Source organism: Corvus kubaryi, unplaced genomic scaffold, assembly GCF_017639235.1.
Source record: "Corvus kubaryi isolate FWS band 111438036 unplaced genomic scaffold, C.kubaryi_AGA036_p1.0 64951, whole genome shotgun sequence".
NCBI lineage: Eukaryota > Metazoa > Chordata > Aves > Passeriformes > Corvidae > Corvus > Corvus kubaryi.
In genome coordinates this window covers 57811-75188 of record NW_024581634.1, presented here as the reverse complement: position 1 = coordinate 75188, position 17378 = coordinate 57811, and the positions used below count along the sequence as shown (strand labels likewise).

The window sequence follows — 17378 nt, the reverse complement described above, 5'->3', positions numbered from 1 at the left end:
TATTTAAAAAAAAAGTATCTATGGGTTAAAAAGCAGCAAAGCATTGTTGTGAATCAAAGCAGTTCAAAAAATCCAGTATGGGTAGGAAGTTAATTGTATTGCTGTCCTGAAATCCCACACTAGGACAAGCATATGTGTAAACTATGGGGAAAAAGGAGGATCAGATTTTAAAGAGGCGGTTTTCTAGTTGTACTGAGATACAAGATGGGGATTTGCGAGCCCTAACGCTACAGGAATCAACATCACACCAACCAAATGAGAAAAAAACAAACAAACAAACAACAGCCATCACTAACATCTTACATATTCTCTTTGGTTGTTTAATATCAAGAAATACTTTTTACAGAATATGTGGAGACTATTCCTTTGAAATTCATTCTGTGTCAATACCTTCCCTATGGCCTCTCTGGCAAACCAGACGACAGGCTTTACTTTCTCTGAATAGTTTGGTTTTTTCTACATTTTTATCATATCTCTCTTCAAAACTCGAATTTCTTCCATTTACAGGCTTTGTACCAAAACGGTATAACTAGAACAGACTTTACATTGTATAGTGAAGGTATTTTTCTTGCGTTATAAACTTAAAACCTACTAAAACAATTTTCCACAAGGTACTATTGAACTTACAGCAGGATTTAGAGACAGGAATAATGAACATTTGCAATAATAATAACTAAAATAAAAACCAACCCAAAACTTCTTAAGTTACATTAGCAAGGATTAAAAGTGTTATCTCGCTAAGATTTTAAAATTACTGCTTTTAAAAGTCTTGTACCAGAAAGGAATTTTCAATCCCCAGCTAGAGGCTCTCAGTAGCTGAGGAAAGGGGAATGGGAGGGGAAGCCATGTTTAGGGTTTTCCCCTCATTCCCTTGCTCTCTGGCCAATTAATCTCAGAATGTTTACCAGGTGTATAATAAATTTAAGGAATGGAAAGTAGTATATACATTTAATGGTATTTCCATTGGACTATGTACAGCATCTCCAATGTCTGAATCAAAAGCATTTTGAGTAAAATCAGATAATAGTTATTAGGAAAAAGAAACCAACAGAAAGGCTATTAATACACCTTTAAAAAACGTTAACACAAAAATAATTAACCACTGCTTTCTTGGCATGTAAAAGTTCTATACAAATTTTAAAAATTTTATTTGCAGGTACTAACTTCTTCAAAAGCTCACTCTGTATTTACACTAATTCTTTTAACAATTTTATCTCAAATTAAAGCATATTTAAAACAATCATGATTGCATTAACTTTTCTGCTTTAAATTATTACCCAATTAGTGCTTTATTCACATTTTAAAAACTTGTACAATTTATTACAAATATAAAACAGTGCAGTTTTTCATACATTATCCCAACTCTGAGACAAACACTTAAAAGACATGGAAAAAGATTTTGATTTCTATAAACATTAACATTTGCATTACTCATACCCCTTTCTTCACTGTCCTCCCATAACCCCAATTTAAAAAGATCAAACATACAACATACTGTAGGTTTATTTTTATTCAAAAAGTTACTGTCTCAAGACATAAATACAAATCAGAAAACAGTACAATTAGGACAATAGAATGTGGAGGACAACAGGTTAAGGTAAATATATAAAACATTTTTAGCTGGTTGAAAACAAAGCTGTAAGAACTGCTTTCACAAAGAAACACTCCTTCAAGAGTAAGAAAAATCAACTTAAGTTTAAAATCATATATACAGTCCTCTCAGCAGTTCTATTAAATGCAGTGGTGTGGAAAACAATATAGGCAGTACTTTTAGACATGAGAGTATTTATTTATGTAAAATGAGTTAGGCAGATCTAGTTTTGAGTTTGTTGTTACCCCATGACTTAGTAAAATAATTATATTTTATCATGATCCTTTAGATAATCTATGGTTTTTGGCTACCACAGCCGAATGTTTAATTTCTGAGTCTAAAAACAGGAAGCCTTTTTGTATTCACCCATTTGGGGAGATTCTTGTATTGCAAGCGTATTAAGGCATGGAATGATTAAAATAATATACCTCAAGAACTGAGAGACAACTGACAAAAAATATACATATGTAATATAAGTTAATATTTCCTTTAAAATGATGTCTAGCTGCCTAAGCCTTGCAAAATGAGTCAATGTCAAAATGGCATAGATCCACTTTCTGTTTTAGACCAAATTTAATTTATTTGTGAATGGACACAAAATGAAGTTTAAAGCTTAGCTTTCAAAGAATATTATGGGTTGTTTATGAATTTCTATTATCCAATCTAATTTACATATAGAGGAAATGTACTGTAACCTGTTAGAAGTATCTTTAACCTGAAGACTGCTTGCAAAGACAGATAGATAAAACAATATAAAATACAAATTTAAAAATCATTTTTAAAGCATGAATTCTCATGCTCTTCTATTTTTAAACATTGTTAAACTTTCAATATATTTCTGAAACCTCATAATTTTAAGTTGGAATTTAAAAGTAAGAAAAAACTAAACAAACTGCGCAATTATAAAATCAGCACCAATTTATATATATATATAATTTTATTTAAAATTTAGATCCCTATTCCCACACTCTAATAAGCTGTATAATTTTTGTTTAGAATTTTTCTGCAAACATACTACAATAAGCTTCTTTTATTTGGAGACAAAATACAGTGGCACTACTGGAAGGAATTTCACAACATTACATTTTTCTTAAAGGACAAGCAAACTTTCAGGGTTGGTAATGGGCAAGCAAGAGTGAAATCTGTTACGTTCTGGTAGCTTATAGCTTATGGACCTTTCTGAGAAGGCTAACATGAAGCTTTTGGAATAAAAAGTGTGTTTTAGATTAAAAAGCTGTTAAAATTCTGCTTTATGTATTTTTTTCCATGATTAATTAATACAAACCTTCTGTTGCTGAAGTTTGCATTTGATTGAAAATACTGACAACTCTTCTGGTTCGTTCTATCACTGTAAGAAAACCAATCCATCTACTATTTCAGTTTGTGGATGTGAACAGCAATCCAGCAGAGCTCATGATTATTTAGTATAGCCAGCAAATGTATAGAGAGGGGCTCAAATCTGTACCAAACACCTCTCAGACTGTTAAGAACAAAACTCAGAGGGAATACTTCTTATGATCCAGAAATAAACTGATAGCACATAAATAAAATATTGATTTTTTTTTTCCCCAACAAAAAGTGTAGCTTATCCTCAAATTGTTTACTTGTCCTTTACATTTCTTTTTTCTTTCAGGCAAACAAAACTGCCCCTTCAATGCACTTGATCTTGAAAGCATGTCATTCTCCTTAGAGAAAAATCTGTTCAGAATTTCACTGTATCTACCACAATTTTGTATTGAAAAACTTCCTCTTCCACTTAGAAAATGACTTCACCACTGATTTATTTGCTGCTCTGGTATTAAAACATTGACACCCCAAGAACCTAAAAAAAAAGTTAGAAATGGTGTCAATTTGTAGTTTACTACACATTTAACAAATAACAAAGCAATTAGTATATGATTTAAGATTAAGACACTTCAAGATATGTTAAGGCATTATTAAGTTTATTTTTCTTCCAAACCAGATTAACCATACTTCTGATTTAGATAATAATATGAAAAGGGCTCCTCATTCATTAGAAATATTTTTCTCACACTTGAAATTAATTAGATCCAGTAGGGATGTGATAAAGTCTGTGTTTTAATTATTTTAGGCAATAATTGCAAAAGAATTTTTAGTTAGGTGCCTAACTCAGAGTTCTTTGACAATGACATTCTACTGGCCTCAATCTGAAATCAAGTGTGTTATTTCCAGCAACTAAACCTGGGACAAAACACTTCAGACACCGGCTGCTGCTGCATCTGTGATCACAGAAACCACAGGCCATCCCACATCAGCCAACCAGGACACAAACTTAACATTTCCTAGGAAATGTATCCACTCTGTCAGGAAGACAGTGAAAAAATCAAACAGTCATCAGGTAAAATCAAGCAACTGTACTTCAGGAGATTGGGTGACTAGGGAAAGAAAAAGTTTTCCTGAAACAAAGAATCATTTTCCACTTCCCATGTGAGAACAGGATATATAGCTTTCTATGCCAATGGAAGTAGGTATGACCACTGATGTGCCAAAAAAACCCAGAAGATCCAGATTTTGTGAGTGCCCTAGCTCTTACAGGACTTTATAAAGTCAGCAAGAGCCAAAACAGACTAAATTTTCCTGAACCTTAACACTGCTGTTCATATTTATCTGTTCACAAACCAATTTTTACTGTTCTTTTAATTAAATTCACTTTGGGTGCCTCCTACAATGCAGCACACAGACAGAACTGCCTCTGGTGCCAGTAATAACTGGGCACACCAAAAAATTAAAAGACAGACTAGAAGTCTGATCATAAACCATGTGCATCTGAATAAATTAAACAGCTTTATTATGTCTACACCTATTAAAAACAAGTGCAACAACTCCAAGAATAAGGGATCCCTGAAATAAATTACATGAATAAAGCAAATAAACTTTATTCTGAGATTTTTTTTTTTTTTCATTTATGAATTTTTTTTTTTTTTTACACTGAACACTGGCTGTTAGATTCAGCTCCGATTTCACGTGTGCCCGTGTTATCTGGCGGCCTGTCTCCCGTCGGGGGGGTTATGTAAAGGAGCGGCTGTTGCGCAGCCCCGCTCCCGCCCGGCCCCACCCCGGCGCTCCCCGCGCTGCGCTCCGCTGCCGGCGGCTGCCCCCGCGCGGCCGCTCCCGCGCACTGCGCCCGCGGCACAGCAGGGCCGGGGAGGGAACCTCAACCTGTTAGAGCGGTCCTCAACTAGTGTTAGAGCTGGAAAGCTAAAAGGGGAGCAAATCAATTAAATGCAACCTGGAGAAGGCCAAGGTTTCAGCATTGTCAGACTAAAAAGTGACTGGTATTTCACAGATCAGTCCAGGAAAAATCAAGAAGAGGAGGGGAAGAACTATTGTAAAACAGAATGTCAGAGAACAGGTAAGATATTTTCTTGGTGTTACTTCCGGAACAGAACACACGACAGCCAGACGCACAACCTAACTGATTCATTATTACTAAAGCAAAGCCCTACTGGTACAAAATATATGGATTTGCATTTAAAACAGTATTTAGGACTTCTTTCTCCCATAAACAACAACAGGTTCACGCTGCAATAATACTGTAAAAAACCCATAACCATCTTCCAAATTCCACCAAGCTGTCCAAGATTCCCAGGAAGCCTTGTTGTACTGTCCTCTGCTGGCTTGCTGCAGCTTGTTATTTCCAGTGTAATTTTGTACCAGCTACACAAGGTCAAAAATGGCTGCACACTTTACAAGTGGTTCAAGACAGAAGGAATCCCTCATGCAGATTTTTAAAAGAGAATAGAGACTGCAGATTTATCAAGTCGGATAAAAGGGCAACTGCAAGCAGAAACTACAGACTTCGGATGTTTTGGACCTAAAACTTCATATGGAAAGAAAAAATACCTCTCATCTCTATAAACAGATATCTGTATTATATCTTATTTTCTCCATTATCTTACTTATGCACAAAAGTAAATATGCCAATTAAAGAAAAAAAATAACCACAAAATGCAAACCGTCCAATGCTGACATTTGGTAATGACACCAGAGTCACTGAACTAAGCTCAGCACAACAGGAAACTTGCCTTTAATACTGTATATGCACATTTCTTTATTTTTCTAACGCTCTTTGCTACCAGTCTCTGCGAGGGTCTTTTCCACACCAGATGTATTTTCTGCTCAGAATCATAGGCTTTTAATTTTTACATAGGTATATATAAATATTAAGAACAAAAATCCTATGAACTTGCAAGGAACACTGACTACCCTAGAATGTATGGAGCTGAATTACAGCATAAAATACTTCTCTGACTGTACCAGTCTGTCAAAATAAGCTAACAGTGACAACCTGAAGATTGCATTCTTTCCATTTAAAATCTGAAGTAAGAGAGTATGGAAACCTTAAGATTGATGTACATTACTTTCCCCTTACATAAGTTAACCTACCGATTCATCCATGATTGAAGCGGGGTCAAAGAAATCTGGTTTTAGTTCCGTTCTTTCTCTCCTGTTCTTTGATGGTGGCTTTAGAAAGCAAACAAACAAACAGGTTAAGTGTAATTTCACCAGAAGAGCAGAGGTTTTACACTGTAGTCAGTGAAGCTGAACTCTCAAGGGGTAAGAATTCACAAGAGATAAACGTTATTATTAGTTATTACAGGAAGCGTTCTTGCTTTTTGTATGGCAGTTGGAGCAGATGGCTCTTGTATATAGACAACAGCACAGCCCTTTAACAATGCAGAAAGCAACCAGAATGATTTTTGTTTTATAGGAAGGAAAATTTCAAATATCTTACTTCAAAAGCAGAAATACAAATCCTAAAACCATCAAAAGAGTAGTAAATTTCTTACTAGGTCTATGTCCATGGTGTCAAAATCCATGCCTTCATTAAGATCTTCAATCCGCCCTTCTGATGACATCATCACATCTTCAACAATTGGCTCTTCATCATCTTCCATTAGACTTGTGCCACGTCGACTGAAATGAAAAGCAATACTGTTTACTAAATCAAGTTAACTTTTATCTATTTAAAAAGCTAATGCTCAGTAAGGGACTCCCAACAAATGATTAGATGAAACAGAAATGAAGTAATTAAATAAATGCACAACTACTACTAAAGAAAGCTGGTATTTAACGAGAAGATACTGAGAGAGTGTGGGAGAACGCCTAGAAAAGGTCAATTTAGATAACCGTGCTACACTGCTAAATGGGTATTCTGAGAGGGTGTGAGAACTGGTAAGCAGATCTACTCTATACCTAATTTATGCTCAAGTGAGAAAGAACTTAGGTTTTGCCACCTAAAGAAAAATTGTTTCTGCCTTATGATAAGGCAAGGAAGAATGTCTTTGCAATAAAGCAGATCTGTAAAACCACTACAAATATTCCCACACAGTCCTTCATCCTCTTTCGTCATAACTTCTACATGAAACATCAGATCTTATGAGAAAACTAAGGAGTCATTCTAATTATACTAATTGGTGTCACTGTATTAAAAAAAAAAGCCACCATTGAAACTATGTTACATGAAGTACTGGTAATAAAATAATCAAAAAGTAGGGGAAAGATGTAAAGCTCCTCAATACATATGCCCATGGTTTTTGTTTGCAATCTGTACTTTTTTTTGTAGAACCACACAGGCCTTAAGAATGCAGAGAACTTTTAAACTTAGAAGATGTATCCTTCTTAAAAGATACAGGTGTTAACACAGCATTTATAAACCCTCCCCTCCCCAACCCACTGAAGGAACATTTCACTCCACTCACATGGCATGTTGCAAGTTGCTTCTCAGCTTGACGTAGTTCATCGCTGCCCTCTCCTGTTGTTGCCGCGCGGCTTCTTCCTGTTGCCTTTGAGCCAACATCCACGTTACTTGCGTGCTTAAAAAGACCATTATTCTATTTTAAACATGTACTGGTTTTGTGCATGAACACTAACACAAAGCAGACCTACTCATGTACGTACTTGTAGTCGAGCGGCGGTTGGTGGTGCTCAGGCTGCATAGGATAGACACCCATGTAATTCTCGTCAGGTCGCAATCTCTTGGGCTCCCTCATTATCGTGGAAGTGAGCTGAGGTGTCTGCATCATGACTGGTGTGTGCATTGACTGCTCCCTGTTCAGCCACATACTGTCACTACTGCTGCTTTCTTCAGCTGGAAGCAAACACAGGAAGAACATCCATGAAGATTTTTTCAAACTAGTCTAAAAGTGAATATTGAAACACGAATTAAATGTGTACTTTCTGTTTACAGAGAATCAATTGCTTTAATTTTGCCACAAAGTCTTATATGTGCCTCAAAAGGCCTGGATTTATAATCACTGGCTGGAGCATTTCTGTATTTTTCTATTGTATGACTTAACACTGTGTTATGCCCTTATTTCCTTTTGTGAATCAAATGAATACCTTTCTCACTAAGACATATACATGGTCAGAAGTTACCTGTTCTGAAAAAATACACTAAGGCATACCAATATACTCACACTAACAAATATGGAACACAGTTTATATGAATATCTACTCTAGTAAATTTTAAGATGAGAGAAGTTCTACCTTCGGGTACTTTCCGCTTGCCTGTTGCTGGCTTTGTCTTCTTATTTCTTACTGTAGATCCTCGACTACTGATTCCACTAATCACTGACATGGTATCATCATCCCCACCAGCTAATAAAGAGTTTCGGTAGGACATGAGAGGAAGCCACACATCTTCTCTTCGTAGAGACATCTGAAAGGTCATGAACTTCTCCAAGTAAACATACCTTTAAATGGAAACAGAAATACAGAGATGCAAAAAATCTGTAACAAAACGTTAACACGTCAAGGTAAGTAACCACTTAATTTGTGTTTTGGGGTGAAATTATCACCCGATGTTTCTCATCTAGTTAACAGAAAGGCCTGACAACAGCAAATCTGGAATACAATTTCTGTTCATTCACCATAAAATGAAAAATAACAATGATAAATACAATTTACCCTCTGTGGATATACTTGACTACGTTAGTGTAAACTTACCTTGATGTGTCAAAGATTCCACTTTGGAAGAATACAATACACAAGTATTTATTCTGATGCATGTCTTTTGTGGTTATCATTACAAATGTTAAGAATATTAAGAAAATACTTACACTGTTCTTTTGTCTTGTCTGAGAAGTTTCGAGGAGAACTCACTGAGAATATCAAGAAATGCCAAATTTAATGGTGGGTGGCTCTCACCTTGTGGATTAGGCTCCTTAAAAGCAAATTCTATGCCATCCCTAAGAAGAAATTAAAAATTGCATCAGAAAAAGAACAAACAAAAGTTCAAAGCACCGTGAGCTACTAAAACTGAACCCCTTTCCTTTATGTCAAGAAAGCAATAATTTGACGTTTCCATATTCCAGCAAAAAACGTGAATACCAGTCATTATTTGAATCTAGACACACTCTTTCTGTCATGGAATTTCTACCTTGCATTGCAAGTTTTCTGCATGAGGACAACATGACCACCACTGATAATGAAGTGGATCAGTTCTTACTGTTATGGACCAGGCATTAAAAAGGCTTTTTCATTATAGCATTGACACTGGTATCATTTACATACTTATACAACGATGCTGGAGAACACCAACAATACGAAACATTTGGCTTTTACTCAGAGACAAAACCGTAGTTGTCTAATTAATATATGTGCTATATCATCTCTAGGGCTGATGCACTTAGTATTAAACTGGATGAAAAAGATTATCTTATGTTAGTCAAGAAGTGTTTACAAAAGTGGAAGTAATACAAAGCACACAATTACTTGTGTAACATAGCAATAGCTTCTCTTGTTTTCAACTGATCCAATCCAAATGTTAAAGCAAAACGTCGAGCAAGTTCCTTTATGCCACTGAATGTTGGTGATGATCTGTCAAAATTATAACCATTTTCTTGAATCATTTCATTGAAGAGCTGTATGGAATAAAAAGGGAAATTTTCATGTATTAAAAGATTATGCCAAACTTTGGACCAATACACACAGAGGTAAGTTTCTGTTTAAAAGTATGTTTTACAGCTTTTTTTTCACCCCATTCTTAATCTGACAACACCAAGAGACAAATATGGAAGTTTTGGACAGTGAAGTCAAAGCTACTCTTGAAGAGTCTGCACCCCAGAGATAAACTTTGAAATGCACTGTCCAAGCACTCAAACTGTATGACAGATTTCTAGATAACAGATTTCAGTGCTTCACTAAATCAGGTGATCTACAGTTGAGAATACAAAAAATTAGTAGGATTCCCTAATTACATACATTAACAGAGAAGATATAAATGGGGTAATTCTCACCTGGTCTTTACTGTAATACTTTGCCAAACTACTAATTCCCAATTCTTTTTTTTTTTTTTTTTTTTAATTTTCCTTCCCAAAATACAAGTATAAAGAGGAAATTCTAAAATGGAAACATGTCTTCAGGGAAATTGCCAAAGACACCAGAAATTCTGTCACCAATTATGAGATTTTTTAAGTACTCATCAATAGTTGTCAGAGCCAAATACTCTGAACTTTACAGTCTTTTCTTTTCTTTGATCAATCCTTTTCTCATCCTACCAATAATCAATTTTTCTAGTTTTGTCTAACACACACTTCACTCTTCAGTACCACAAAGAATAAACCAAAGAGTGTTTAGTTACATATTTCACACTTCAGTTCCACTAGCTACTTAAGAGTCATGCTGCTATCAAAAGGAAAGGCTTCATGCTCCCTTGTACTGGCAATATCTGTACTGATAAACCAGTCCTTACTTTAATAAGGACTATTTCTGTTTGGTCTCCACCAGGATCAATATCTAGATCTACATTCACTATGCAGAGCTTCATAACCTTTAGTCAAAAAAAACAGGGAGAGAGAAGACAAATTTGGGTATATTTTCCTTTCATGGATAGCAGTGATCTATGCTGGATTACAGTGTTTTGCAGATATATGGCTCTACTGTTCTGAGCCTGTGAATAAAATCCATGCAGATGGTTTATGTGAGCAGATGAATCAAATGCTAGCCTTAATTGAATTCATCAGGTTTCCACACAAACAAACTTCACTGAAGAGGGCATTAAATTCTGTTTTAATATCAAATATGTGTGATGTCCCTACTAAACACTAAGAAATTACTATTTCAAATTAATTCTCAGAATAGTTTTTTAAAAAAACCTAAACCAAAAAAACATACCAAAGCAAAACAAAACCCCCACAAAAAACCCCAAACCACAACCCCACGCCACACAGGCGGGAAGTATTTATCTGTTCACAAACAAGTAAACTGGCCATTTCACAACATATTTCTGAATACATGACTTAAACTATTGTTTTAGAGTTATGAAGGTTTCATAGAGTTACATTCATTTTGTGTTTATTGGCCTCTCCTACATTTTTTGTGGTACAATATTTGGTAAGTATAGGAAGAGTTCTAGCAGTTTTGCAAATAGTTGCATTTCAGTTTAAACCTATTTATCCCTACCATCCATAAAAATTTCTTCATCCATACCTCAAACTAGCTACTAAACAACAGAACATCATCTACAGTATGGAATTTCATGCATAAACCACTGTAAATTCTTACCTGCTGCAAACTAAGAATAAGTGTTTTAGCACACTGGATTTTGTCTATCTGTCTTGTTTTACTCATCGTTTCTTTAATAATATCACCATAGTCATTGTAATACTAGGAAAAACAAACAAACAAAAAAGGTTAACTGTCAATATTAGTTGACAACATTGCAACTACTGAATTCTTCTGAAAACAAGATCTAGGATGTGCGCTTTAAAAAATAAAAATCAAACACTACCTAAAGGAAAAAAACCCAACATGTTTAGGATTACACCAAAATTATACCCTAAACCTCCAAAATAATACTTAAAAAAATTTAAATGCAAAAAGAATAAACCCACTTTTAGTTCTTGCAGTGAGTATTACTTTGGAGGCAGAATGACCTATTTATCTTCAAGGCCATGACATATTTGTTAATGACACGTGTTCACCCCTTCAGGGTACAAAATTAGAATCTAATCTTTTTAGTAACTCCTGTAACTCTGGTGGGGAGTTTTCTATATTCTTTGCTGAAAGGAGGCACTTACAGACAGCATCATAGCCATAATGTGTCCAAAAAGACAGCCGCCTGTTCAGTTTTTTAAGTATTTCAGGTTTAAGACAGACCCAACTAGTTATCTGGAGAATCAAAATATATGTAGGGCACTCAGACAGATAAAAGCAGGCTGCCCAAATTTTAAGTTTTAAGGTAATCACCAAGGAGCAAAGCTTTATCATGGTCACAAAATGAGAACTTCTATTAGTGTGCAGCTGTGAATCCCATGAGCCAGGAGAGACTTTTATATTTAAGAAAGATTGAAACAGATAAAAAGAATGGGGGGAGGAGTAGAGGGGACTCAAACCTTATTTCTCTTCTACAAAGTTTAAACTTAAATCATTTAATGAGGCTAGACATCATGGAGTTGATCTTTGGAAAAACATTCTCAAAAAGCCTACTAAACTAATAAGTGAATTAAAAATACACCATCAATCAGAATAAGAACATAAAACTAGTAAAAACGACATCAAAATAATTAGTCAGTTTCCCTCCTCGCTCCCTACCACCCACACACTGGAACTGTGAAACTCATCTCAGTAATTTTTCTCCCTACATACAGAAAAGGACCTACAGCTCTGGAGTTTTGAATTCGTCAGATTTTGAATCAGTTATCTTGTAAGGTAAAAAACTAAGTAATAGTTAAAAACTCCACAACTACTGTATTCTAGTAGTTTTATGAAGTATCACTACTAAGCTTCAAATTTACCTTCATATATTGCTTGAAAATGTCTGCAGCTGTGTTCATTTCCACCACAGTATATACAATGAGCTTACAGAAAGCTGCAAGTAGGTTTCTTCTTTTGTGCAATGCTTCAATTTTGCTGGCTTCATCATCCTGCTGTCCATCTAGGAGTTCAGAACAGGAAAACTGTCAGGTTTAAAGACTCCATATTTAATCATTTATATAGGAAACTGTATGGGCTAGTAGTCAGGATTCAGAAAATCAGATCTCAACTCTGATGGCAATGCACTTCATTGTCCACTGACAAGTCTCTCACCCTGATACAAATATTTGAGCCTATTAAACCAAACCCTTACTGCAATTACCCTACATGTTCCCAATACAGAAAATCCTTTAATCAGATGACATTTAAAAGCCAAATCTACCTCTGTGTACATGCACACCTCTCAGTGACAAAACAAGACTAAAACAAAAAAACAACCAGGCAAATAAAAAACCCAACAAAAAATACCACCACCACAAAAACCCACAAATGCACAAGGAAACAAAGATACTAGTTAGAAAACAAGTAATATAAAAGAAACTTAATTTTTGTACAAACCTGCACTATTATTATCATCATCCTGATCAATGAAGACATGATCTAAAATAAAACTGAGTAGTTCAGATTGCAAGGAAGAATCAGGAGTGTAAACAAGTGGCTCCAACATGTCACGTCCTCCTGTCATAATCTGATGGCTGAAGATCATCAGCACATCACACAGAATTGTGAAAGCCTGTTAAAAAGAAACATTAGTAAATACTTGCTTGGAAAGTGGATTTTGTTTAGAATAATGTATTTGCACTTGACAAAATACTTAAGACCTCAACAGTGTACACAGGTCACTGAAGTCCTACACAACTGCAAAGGCCAACTGAAGTCAAAATGTGCACAGCTTCTCACAGCAGGTTCCTGTATCAAGACTGAGTCTCCAAACAAAAATATTGCACAGATGATACCAACTAAACATGCAAATATTGCAGGATTAAAACATGAGAAGCCTGAAACTCCCAAATTCTGCCTGACGGATCTACATTAGGCCACTAGAGAACTTCGTGGACTCCAAACATAGTACGAACTCCTTTTTGCTGTCTTTTTAAAAAATAGTTTCAATCATGTTTGTTTAACATGTAACACCTGAGATTATTCAATCCCTTTAAATCCTAATGTCCAAAAATCCAAAAGTGCAACCGATTTTTTTGTTTTGCTGGCTAACTTGTGCATCTGACATCAGATTTAAATGTCTGTACTCCACTGCCCCAGAAAGTTCAAATGTCTTAGTACCTGACAGAGACTGACACTCTTCAAACTAACAGACCAAGGCAACAAGCTGCTTAGTGCTGCACCTTCTCTTTGGCTCTAGTCTCCCAAGTACTTCCATGAACAGGTGTGTTCTCTAACTCCTCAAAGCAAGTATTACTAATTCCTGGTCACAAAAAATACACATGCTCCTCTGAAGTCCTTTGTGTCCATTCATGAGATTAGACAAGGGAAGTGGAACCAAGGCTATTGTACCCTATGCAACAGATACCCTGTGTAACTTGGCAGTTCTAGTTTCTAGAGCATTCACCAGAGTCTGAGAGTCATACAGCCTCTTAGAAAGACCTACTCAGAGCTTCAGTAGTTTTGTTACTTGCACTTTCACATCCTACACCTTGTGACTATTACACTAGGTAGCTCTTTGACATAGAACAAGCCTATTAAGCTTCAGGAATATTCTTGTTCTAGCAAGAGTTTCAAAAGCTGCAATTGTGCGACTCAGTGGATCAGATTTTCCACTTTAACCAGCTTATTATTATCTTCGGCAGTGAAAAGGCTCCTGGCTTTCTATTTCTTTAATTAAACTGTCTACCTAGAAGATAATCTGGTCCTTCCCCTATAGAGACATTCTTCATTTTCTTTCATTTTAGCATTTTAAAGATTGTTAAAGGCATTTACTTAGAATTAATCCTGCTATCAGTAACCTGTGCTCTTCACTGGAACCTCAAAATCCTATGAGTGTCCTGGCCAAAGAACTATTTGCCCACAGATTGGAAGAGACTCAGCCCCTACAGTTTAATTATTTCCTTTGACTCTGTTATCCTCAGAACTCAGGACAAGAGTTTCCCAATATGATGTCTCAATTATTTTTGAAACAGAAGCACAAATTAAAGACAACCCCCAAAACCTTCATGCCAGCATTTCAAAAAAGCCAGAACTCCTGCCTGAACTGTCACCCATTACTTACTCAAGCTTAATATCTACATTTTTTATGTCTAAAATATTTAAGAACTTATTTCCAGCTAAAACTCTCCCTGCAAAGACAACTGTATGAAGGACTGGCTATAAAACTGCACACATCTTTTCCAAGCAGTGTATCGTTGTTGAAGCTTCCAATCATTTGCTAGAGCATCTCTAAACAACACTATTACCAAAAGATCAGTGCGTGCGTGTGAGGTGTGTGAGGTGACTACAAAAAACTCCCATTTCCCAACAATAAACTCTCCTAGGTTACAGTGCATACTGGTACATATATAAACATATACGCACTCATCTTAAGTACTCTTTTTTTCCTCCTGATTTTGAGATCCCGAAATTCTTGGGACTCTGAAAAACTGAGGAATATACTGCCTTATGGAACAACACAGAGGAGGAGGAGAAGGGAAGCTGCACCTGCATGCATTCAAAGACAGAACCAATAAAATAACTTCTCTTTTAAACTGCTGTCCTTAGCTCTTCCAGTTTTGAGCCTATGAATCCACAGCTCCACAGGAGATGTAGGTCATTAGCACAAGGCAAGCAAGAGGTTTGAAATGGAACTCTCTCAACTTACACCCAGAAGGCTTCTACATCTGCAGAGTCATTATTTAAAGAAACAAAAAGCTGCTTTGCATAAAACATTATGCTACCTAAAATTACTCAAAAGAATAAAGTTTAAATTGATTCTGAAATCCTATGTACATAAGGAGGGCAAGCATACAAGTACAGTATGTATTCACACTCAAAGGGCACTCAGCCTGAACATCCAGGACATCACGTTCCCACACAAGTGACAAAAATATTAGCAAGAAGAAATTTTCAACTGCTTTAAAAGTACAGCATTAGAAGACTACAAGTAACAACAGCACTAACCTGTTCCTTAACAGCAGTGTTTACATTGGTCAGGTAGTGTTGACAGATTTGACAGAACACTCTCATCTGTTTCTTTAGACGTAGAAGATCCTCCTTCAAAGAGAATGATTTCATATAACCGTTTTGCTTTTTCAATTTTATAGTCCCATTTAGTGCATGTACTTTCACAGAGCATTCCACCACAGGCCTTAGTGGTAACATTCAAGTCACATTATTTAAAAAAATCACTATTACAAATAAAATTAGCAACCAGCAATTTCCTTAATTCTGTCACTCTGTGTAGCACAGAAGACATGGCAGTTGGGATGAAAATCGTGTTATTTTATAAAAAAAGTAGTAACTAAAAAAACTCAGAAAGAAACCTAAAACACCCTAACACCTCCCTCATCCCCCAAAAATTCCAGAGTATAAAACATTTTCTCTTTAAAATACCTGTATTTTCAGCCTAAAGGATTTTAGACAGCTGTTCATAACTAGAAAAGACAAGCCTACTTGGTATTATTTTATTTTTTTAATTCACTGATTTGGGATAAAGTGGACTATCAGATCAGTTGGTTTTCTTTCCCCGGTTCATTGAAAAAAAAAAAAAGGTAGCTTCAGGAATTGCAATAACTTCCCAAAGAGTAGATTACTGAGCAAACAAAGTATCAAATTGGTCTAAGTACCACCCACATGTGTAACACAGTTGGTGTCACTCAATCATGTGACGATGTAGCCCTGTAGAACTGGGGAAGTTGTAATATGAGACCAACTGTGTAACCAGCATCAGTCCAAAGATGTAATACACCTGAGGGACGTCTAAAAACTATGCCTGCAATCTAAACTGAAACAAGTCTCTCCCTTCAAGAAAGTGGGTAACACACTGGGTACAGCATGTTGTTTAATCCCAACAGGATTAACAAAAGCAACAGCTTCTCCTTGACAGGAATTTAAGTATAACATGATTTTATTAGTCCTTTTCTACACAAAATCTTTTCTCTGAACATTTACCATTCAGATTACTACACTGATGCTAAGACATTATATGTGGGAATATTTTCTTTCCTTTATACAGTATTATTTACATTTTTATTAAAATTGAACCATTTATATAGTCTTCAATTTAGTGCATGTATTATGAAGCTAATTCCCACACTTAGTTCACAAACCTGTTCACAAAGAGCAAAGTCAGTAGACGTTGACAATGTTGTCAGAAGCCAAAAAAAGCCAAAATCAACCAACTAAAAAAATCAACCAACCAACCAACCAAATCTTTAGGCACAGTACATTCCTGTCACTTCTGTTTCTGTGCTTATTTTTTGCTGTTGTACATTCCACTTTCATTGAACAGAAGTCAACTGAACTTCTGTAGGTACTTAGTATATTTGGCAGCAGTCAAGCAGTTATACAATAAAATAGTTGTAAATCAGAAGTTAAACCAATGTAAGCTTTAATTTACCAAATTTTATTATGCAGGAGCAGAAGATAGTCTCTTTAAGGGACCACTTTTCAATTAGGTTCTTTTCATTCCTGCTGAAAGTATTACAAATTACATTTTGCTGCAAAACAGCTAGGTTAATCTTCATTTCTAAACTAACCTGTCAGTATTTATCTCATCTTCTGCCATTAGGCTTGTGATAAACCTTTGATCACTGTTACTGCTGTTTACCCTTTAAAGTAACAAAGCCTCCAGATCCTTCACACCCCTAGGTGCCTCTGAACAATCTGTGTAGCCACTTCTTATCAGGTATTTGGGGTGGGAAATGTGAAAAGCCACTAGAACACAGATGGGTAAACCAGCCAGCCAGTGGTCAAGTTCCTATTTCTCTCTTAACACCTTCAGACTATAATTAGTCACTGGACTAAAGAAGTCTGAACACATAGGGGAAAACCACCATAATCTGATACAGCTGTTCTCTGT

At 35.8% G+C, this 17378-nt stretch overlaps 1 protein-coding gene across 4 annotated transcripts in view; it reads right to left on the bottom strand.

Moving 5' to 3' along the window:
• Nucleotides 1-1492: 1492 nt before the first annotated feature.
• The window catches only part of LOC121672773 (cohesin subunit SA-2), a 39844-nt gene continuing 23958 nt past the window's right edge, over nucleotides 1493-17378 (bottom strand). Inside the window, exons 22-33 of one of the 4 annotated variants that reach the window (XM_042045608.1) lie at nucleotides 15479-15571; nucleotides 12929-13103; nucleotides 12352-12491; nucleotides 11120-11221; nucleotides 9329-9477; nucleotides 8674-8802; nucleotides 8102-8307; nucleotides 7514-7703; nucleotides 7315-7398; nucleotides 6403-6529; nucleotides 5999-6076; nucleotides 1493-3413 (exon numbers count right to left, since the gene is read on the bottom strand). In XM_042045608.1, coding sequence (XP_041901542.1) covers nucleotides 3390-3413; nucleotides 5999-6076; nucleotides 6403-6529; nucleotides 7315-7398; nucleotides 7514-7703; nucleotides 8102-8307; nucleotides 8674-8802; nucleotides 9329-9477; nucleotides 11120-11221; nucleotides 12352-12491; nucleotides 12929-13103; nucleotides 15479-15571 — 1497 coding nt within the window. In that variant the 3' untranslated portion in view covers nucleotides 1493-3389. Of the gene's footprint in view, nucleotides 4811-5017; nucleotides 5433-5998; nucleotides 6077-6402; nucleotides 6530-7314; nucleotides 7429-7513; nucleotides 7704-8101; nucleotides 8308-8673; nucleotides 8803-9328; nucleotides 9478-11119; nucleotides 11222-12351; nucleotides 12492-12928; nucleotides 13104-15478; nucleotides 15572-17378 lie in introns of those variants that run through there. The other 3 variants (XM_042045605.1, XM_042045606.1, XM_042045607.1) reach the window with 3 other exon arrangements.